The following is a 7,837-nucleotide window of genomic DNA, read 5'->3' on the forward strand; positions in this document are numbered from 1 at the left end:
TTTTGAGATAGAGTCTCACTAAGTTGCTTAGGGCCTCTCACTAAGTTGCTGAGGCTGGCCTTGAACTTGAAATCCTTCTGCTTCAGCCTCCTGAGTACCTGCGGTTACAGATGCACTCCACCACGCCCAGCTCCAGATCTTTAAAGAGCCACACAAATGCACACCTAAGACAAACACATGCACACACAAATAACACACACACCAAAGTGTACAAAAGTAGGCCTTGGAGATGATAGACAGTCATGTACTTGAGCAAACAGAAAACTTCCCTGAAATCGTGCATGTGGTGTGACTGTCACTCACGACTGCACACTTGTGTTCTGTGTCCATCTGTATATGGCGTTGTATATCCATACCTGCTAGACTAGGTGACACACAGCTGTGGACGGAGGACACATTCCTCACATGCAGGACCGAGGTGACTAGTTTTCACTTAATCCTATGCACGTCTCATGTCCGCGCTGTGTGTGGTCTTCCTGCCTTGAAGGTGGTTCTCACGTCACCCATGAGGACTTCCCTGCCCACTACTGAAGCCAGAGAGGCAGTCAGTGTAGTGAGGTAAATAGGGTCAAATTGAGAAAACAGAGGCCAGTTTGAGTCTGGGAAGTTGGAAATCACCTCTGGGAGGCTGGACCATTTATGTCTCCGAAACCCTTTGCTATTCCGCCTGCCACTAAGGTAGTTAGTTAAGCATCTCGGAGCAGAGCGCTGCTGATCTATGCCCCCTGGGCTGCCCACCTGCTCCCCCAGGCCATCCCACACCTCCCCCAGTCACGGTGCAGGCTGAGGGGAAACGGACGAGGTAACAGACAAGAATCAGGAGAAGAGGGGGAACTGGGACGTGCCAAAGGGACAGGACTTCCTCACCCCACGGACTCCGCCTTGGGTCCTCGTCTTCCACTGGGAGAAGTCCGTTCACGATCTCTCTGAGCGTCTCACTTTCTACTCGACGCTTGCCTGGGTGAGCTCCTCTGGTGTTAAACTTCAACACTGGAGGAAGCAGGACTCGTCATGGTCACCGGCAACCGGCGGTCTCAATGTAAGTAACACCGGTGGCCCTCTCTGGCCCACTCACCTGTTTTGTTCCAAGACTGTCCACGTCACCCCCCACCCCCAACCACGGAGCTGATCACCTGCCCCATTTGCTCCCGGCTGGATCCCAGGACAGCGTGTACACTGGGCGGCACACTGGGTTCTGGTGGTGAGCAGCTCTCTGCCCTCCACAGGCTCTGGGGGTGCTCCCTCACCCCTCTGCACTGTCCGGAGCTGCATCTGCCCTGGTGAGCAACCAGACGCTGGAGACTCTGGACCTGGGCCAGAACGCCTTGGGACTGAGCGGAGTGACCGTGCTCCTGGAGGCCCTGAGGGACAGCAGCGGGCCCCTGAGGACGCTCAGGTATGGTCTTCCTGCTCCACACGCGGGCTTCCCTTGAAGAGATCAGTGCTGCCCAGGAAGGGGAGGCGGGGGTGACACACCCCTTTCCCAGCAGCCCCTCGCCTGGGGGATTCCGTCCACTGCCCCCTTCTCCTAAGCGCTTCTCTTGGATTCGAGTGTTGTGCAGTGTTGTCCAGCACACGCGGTACTGGGCACGCGGATGCTCAGACCCCATGGGGCACAGGCTGGAGCTTGCCTGTGGGTGCACAGGACTGGCGTGGGCGCACCGCACACCCAGCCAGGACGCGTGGTTCCTGCTTTTGCCGTCTCCGGGGTCCCAGGGTTGCCTGGGTCCCCGCTGAGCGAAGCTGGTTCTCCAGGGGTTTCCCTGACAGGGGAACATCTGCAGCCCTCCGGTACCTTGACCTGTCTTTGGCTTCCTCGGGCCTTTCCCCAAAGCCCTCGCAGACGGCTCCTCCCTTCCAGCAGAGCAGACCCACGTTTCCTGCTCTCAGGCCACAGGTGTGCACACTGTATCCAGAGGCCCAGGGAGAGGAGAGCGGGCCGTCCCCACCTGCCAGATGGAGCAAGGCAGAGGAGGAGGGCTTTATTTAAGATACAGGCAGGACAGGATCTGGCCGGGAGCTGGCCCACCCTGCTCTGGTCCTCTGTGCACCGTCCCCACCTCCACTGCCATCTCTTTTCGGGGAGGATTGGGGTAGGGACCAGGAAGCAGTGTTCCTATTTCTCACCCCTTGTAAAAGTTGTGGAACCTGTGACATCCCCGGTGGCCAGCCCACTGTCATTCGCTCCAGGAATGCAACTCCTGCTTCCACAGGAATGTCCAAGCTGGCCTCATTCCGGGGCTGTGAGTTGTAGACATGGCAACCACTCAACCTGGTTTGCAGTGCAGGGGTGTGTCCGGGGCTGGAGCAAGCCATAATGCCACCAAGAAGTATGGTGGGACCTCGAGCCCTGTGGCCTCCCGCCTCATGTTGTGGTCTGGACCTATTTCTGTCCCCTGTTATCCCTCAGCGACACCCTCCGCCATCCCACCTCACATGAGCGGGGCTGGACATGGCGGCCACGTGGATCCAAGTTGATGTTTCACCCTGGGGTTCGCTTTGGCGTCCCCCACCACTGGGACTCGGGACCAAGGCCCTTGTCCACGAGCCACACCCCCTGCCCTTTTCATTTCCTATTTTGAGACAAGTTCTCACTAAGTTGCTTAGGGCCTGGCTAAGTTGCCCAGGCTGGCCTTGAACTTGTAATTCTCCTGCTTCCGCCTCCCCAGCTGCTGGGATTAGAAGCATGCCCCAGCGTGTCTGGCTCTACTGAATGTTTGACTATCCAATATCTTCTTGGCTTTAGAAAAAATGTATTCATTCACTCAAATATTTTGTATTTTAGTAGCACGTGGGTATGGGGCACAGTATGATAACTGGATATATGTATAGAGTGTGTGCTGATCACATCAGGGTCTTTAATAATTCTATCTCCTTGAACATTTAAAAATGATTTTAATTGACCTGTAATAATTGCATGTATTTATGGGGTACAGTGATCATATTTTTTGAGGTGCTGGGGATCAGACCCAGAGGTGCTCTACCACTGAGCTGCACCCCAGCCCTTTGTCTTTTATTTTGAAGCGGGGTCTTCCCAAGTTTCCCGGGTTGGCCGTGTGAGTAGCTGGGATCGCGGGTGCGCCCGCCCTGGCTGGCATGACGCTGCACTACGCGTATACAGTGAGTGCTGACCCAGTGGGCACGGTTCACGTTTCCGTCTCCTTATCACCTTGTGGAGCCTTTGGGCTCCTCTTCTAGTGACTCAGGATGTACACTAGCCGCTGTGAACCACGGTGCCCTCCCTGTGCCGTGGAACGCCAGGGCTGTGCCTTCTGTTTGCTGTTCAGTCTCCTCTGTCCTCCTGCACCTTCCCGCCCTCTGGGAATCTCTACTCTGCATCCAGATGGACTTCCAGCTTCTGCGCTGGGGAGACGCGTGGACTTGTCTGTCTTAGCCATCCTTCTTGGGAGGTCATCTGGCTGGGGTGAGCGCCTGTCTCTCCAGCGGCCAGCACCTGGGCTGCTCCCACCTGGCTGGACAGGAAGGTCAGTGGGAGGGGCTGCCTGAGGACAGGTGTGCCAGCAGAGGGGACGGGAGCGAGGCTCTGTGTGGTGATTACGGAAACGACTGCGGCTGGGGGAGCCCGTGGCTGGGTTCTTGAGGTCTTTGCAGGACGTGTGTCTGCACTTGGACGTTTCTCAGGATCACTATTTTTGTGGATCCAAAAAATGTCTCCCGCCGCAAATGTCCTGAAACCTTCCTGGGCACTTGGGCTGTTTGCAGTGAATTTGGGGACAACAGAACTAGCTTTTCTGTTAATGCTGATGTCCTCTGGTCCCCCAGGTTGAAGATGGACGCGTGGAACGCGAAGGTCCAGGAGGTGCTGAGGGAGGTGAAGGAGAGCAACCCTGGCCTGACCCTGGACAGTGCCGTGGGGACGAAGGCTCCCTCCTGCTGCCAGTTCTTTTTCTCGACACCCTGAGTCTCTCTCCCTCCTGGCTGTGTGTCCCAGGGGGATCTGGTCTCGCTCTCATGGTGGAGGTCAAGGGGCCAGGTGGTGGTGGTCCCTGGGCTGGGGGTCAAACGTAGGCTTGAGCATCGATTTCTTTCTTCACAGTGAGTTCTGATCACGGGCACCTCGGGGGTAATAAAGGGAAGGTCCTGAGCTTGGAGCTGCCTTTGTCCATGTGCTGGGGGTGGGGTCACAGGGACATGGCTGGTGTATCAGCTGGGAAAAGGGCGGCCTGGGAGTGTGCTCAGGACAGTCCATTCCTCTGTCCTTGGCCTGATTCAGTCGCTGCCTGGTGACTACAGGATTGGTGTATGTATGTATTTTTAAATACTGTTTTGGTTGTAGATGGACACAATACCTTTCTTTTTGTGTGGTGCTGAGGATCGAACCCAGTGCCCCACGTGTGCCAGGCAAGCGCTCCACCCCTGAGCGGCAGCCACAGGGTCAGTATTGTTTTTATATCCTAACTTGGGATTTGGCAGATTTTTTCCCCAAAGGGCCAGATAGTCACTTTTAGGCACTGAAGGCCACGTAGACCCCGCCACGCTGCTCAGCCCTGCACTCAGAGCAGGGAAGTGGCCACATGGGTCAACAGGTGGGCAGGACTCTGTGCCAACAGGGGCTTGGCCCTGGGCCACAGTGCTCCAAACCCCCCGTGCACTTGGGTGACATATCTACATATCGTGCAGTGCTGGGGATCACACCCAGGGCCTCGTGTGCGGGGCGAACCTCTACCACTGAGCTGCATCCCTAGCCCTTTAAATATATTTTAGTGAAACTTGGCAGAGATTTCCCCAAAGAGATTTATTTATTTCATAAGCAAAGGAGGACCAGCACAGAGCCCCTTTGAGGCGGGTGTCCTTGGAGTGTGAACTATGCCCTCGGGACCGTGGGCAGTGCTGAGAGAACTTGCTGTTTGTCACCTGAGGAGGAGCTGCTGGCGTCCTGCAAAGATCAGAAAGGCATGCCCACCCCCAGCCCAGAGAGGTCCTGCCCTGCTGTCCTGGTGCTGAGGAGGCACAGGATGTGGGACAGGGGCTCTGGACATCCTGGGGCTGAGGTTTTAACAGCTCCTCTCTTGTAGGTGAGAAAAACCTCCTGCCCGGTCTTTATTTACCCAGTGGGGAGACTGGGGGAGGGGACCTTACCCTGGGGACACTGTTCAGGCAAGACCCCCTCACAGGCTTCAGCCCCAGAGTGGCTGACACCTAGGGTCAGACCCTCTCAAGGTGGGGTCCCCTGTGCACCGGGGGTGCAGCTGTATCTCTGTTTCCTGCCCACTGGGGCCAGCAAGACCAGTGAGATTTAAAAAGGGAATAGAAAATAGTGAAATGCATAGGGACAGATGGGTGTTTCCGGGGCTGGGGGAGGGGACGCAGAGTGACTTGCTCCGTGGCTGCGGAATATCCCCCGGTGACTTAAGCTCTGAAAGTCGCTGCCTGTGATTGTGAGGGTCAGGTCCTGGCCCCGTTCCTCCCCTGAGAAGGTCACAGTGGGAAGTGGGATGTGTGTGTGTTGCCACCGCAGCGAGGGCTCAGGCATCCCAGGTGTGCCCAGGGGCAGAACCCCCAGTGCTTACTGCACCTGTGAAAGTGGACTTTGAAGTAGGACTGACTCCTACAGGTGTAGAGGTCGCAGCAGGAGAGGAGGTGGCATGGAAAGAGGAGGGTGCAGAGTGGGAGAGATGGGGCTCAGACTGGGGAGGCCGGGGCCACAGCACCACGACAGAGGGAGGGGCCGTCCTCGGGTGTCACTGCGGGGGCTTTGCTTACCTCAGCCAGGAGGGAGGTGGGTGGTGGGGTGAGGTTGGAAGCACCCCTTCTTTTCCTGAACAGGTGAGAGCACAGTAACTGGGTGAATGTCTGCATTTACAGCCATCCCAAGACCCCGTGTGGCATGAAGTGTGGCTGCTACCCAACCCCATGTGGTCTCCCTATGCCTGCAGCTCTAGAGAAAGCTGAGTTTATACGTCGGGCCCAGTAGGACTGGCAACCATAAAGCAATCCTGAGGCATGCTGGGTGAGCGTGCCACCCGTTCTCTTGCCACGCCTCAAACCGCGGTTGCACCATAGTGATATTGTGGTTGCCTGCAGGTAACTTGGACCCTGGGAATGAAGCCGAGGACCAGGGTGCTGTGATTATCTGAGGGCCACACTGGCCTTCATCTACTAGCTGGTTTTCTTTTTCTTTCTTTTATTTTTTTGTGGGGGGACCAGGTATTGAACTCAGGGGCACCTGACCACTGAGCCCCATCCCCAGCCCTATTTTGTATTTGATTTAGAGACAGGGTCTCACTGAGTTGCTCAGCACCTTGCTGTTGCTGAGGCTGGCTTTGAACTTGAGATCCTCCTGCCTCAGCCTCCTGGGGTGCAGGGATTATAGGCGTGTGCACCTTATGCCCGGCCATAATTGGTTTTCCCTATGGAAGAAAATGAAACAACTTCTAAACATGAACTCATGATAAAATAGGCAGAGAGCACCCAGTTAAACAGGAGGGATGAAGATGCTGCTGGGTTGGAGAGAGGTTTTAAAGGATATGAGGGAACTCAGAAGCCTAAAGTGCTTGGTGGGGCCGGGGAGCTGCTCCTCCGTGGAGCCTCACATGGCACATGTGGGCCCTGGTTTCCAGCCCCGGCACCAGGAAAAAATGTGTTCACCAATGACTGCGCACAGAACGTGAGTCGGTATTCCTACCATCTACAAAAGATGCACGGAAGTTACCCGTGTCTGTCTGCCTGTCATGTAAGAGTCAAACAAGCCGTGAAAATCTTTACCTAGAAGACATTTGCCCAGGTTGGAGTTTCAAGGTCCCAGCAGACATGACACCTGTCAGGAAACAGACATCTGTGTCCCTCTGTAAAGTCCTGTGATCGGTGCATCATGATCAGTGGGGTTCACGGCAGGTCATGTGACGACACACGCACACTGTGGTCAGTTTCATTTCCCTGTCCCCCTTTCCCTCTCATCCTACCCACTGTGCTATTTTATGAAAACCACTTCCCTCCTCGTTTCCAACTTCCACAGATGAGAGAGCACGATCGACCCTGACTTTCTGCTTCACATTTCACTCAGCACGATGTTCCCCAATTCCCGCCACGTACCAACAGGGATATGGTTTCACTCTCCTATGTAGCTGAGTGGAACCACTAATGCACACACACGCACACACATGCACACGCACACACACGCACACGCACACACACATGCACACACACACGCACACACACATGCACACACACGCACACACATGCACATGCACACACGCACACGCACACACACATGCACACCCACGCACACTCACACACACGCACACACATGCACATGCACACACATGCACACCCACGCACACCACATCTTCTTCATCCGCTCATCTGCTGAAGGACGCCTGGGCTGGTTCCATGACTTGGCTGTGTGACTTGTGTCACTACAGGATGTGGATTTGGGTAAGTACCCAGGAGTGCACGTGGGTCACCGGAGTCCCACTCCCTATGCACACGACGTGCCACCTGGCCTCTGGTTCGCGTGGCTGGTTTGTGTGGGACCTCCCAGCAGTGGTGTGAGCAGGTGGGTGGTGGAGAGAGCAGGTGTCACGAGCAGGTGTGGCATCGTCCCGCTGGTGAGTCCAGTTGAACGAGGGAAGTGGATGAAGGGCTCTGAGGGCTCAGAGAGCAGCTCGGGGCTTCAGTCTTAGAGAAGCGGAAGGCCGGGCGTTGGGTGCCGCGAGCCCATCCCGGGCGGCTGGACTCAGAACCCCGAAGGCCTGCAGTGCACCTGTGGCCACCATAGAGCCCAGGCAGCGGGAGGGCTGAGAGCCCGCGAGGTGTCCGCGAGGAGGAAGTGGTCAGAGGGCGGATCTGCTGATGGAGGGGGTGGTGACAGCGGAGG

At 56.2% G+C, this 7,837-nt stretch overlaps 1 protein-coding gene and 1 long non-coding RNA gene across 2 annotated transcripts; one reads left to right on the forward strand and one right to left on the reverse strand.

The window, feature by feature from the left end:
* Window positions 1-1,011: 1,011 nt before the first annotated feature.
* On the forward strand, window positions 1,012-4,107 carry LOC125612781 (NACHT, LRR and PYD domains-containing protein 2-like). Its single transcript, XM_048791485.1, has 3 exons — window positions 1,012-1,039; window positions 1,210-1,396; window positions 3,784-4,107. The coding sequence occupies exons 1-3, from the start codon at window positions 1,012-1,014 to the stop codon at window positions 3,920-3,922; spliced, it is 354 nt and encodes a 117-aa protein (XP_048647442.1). The 3' UTR covers window positions 3,923-4,107.
* A 630-nt stretch (window positions 4,108-4,737) lies between these two features.
* On the reverse strand, window positions 4,738-7,831 carry LOC125612806. The gene is made up of 4 exons (XR_007343286.1): window positions 6,727-7,831; window positions 6,263-6,371; window positions 5,725-5,779; window positions 4,738-5,536 (listed from the first exon to the last, which is right to left on the reverse strand). It is a non-coding gene; the product is annotated as an uncharacterized LOC125612806 (long non-coding RNA).
* Between the last annotated feature and the right edge of the window lie 6 nt (window positions 7,832-7,837).

Source organism: Marmota marmota, unplaced genomic scaffold (genome assembly GCF_001458135.2).
Source record: "Marmota marmota marmota unplaced genomic scaffold, marMar, whole genome shotgun sequence".
NCBI lineage: Eukaryota > Metazoa > Chordata > Mammalia > Rodentia > Sciuridae > Marmota > Marmota marmota.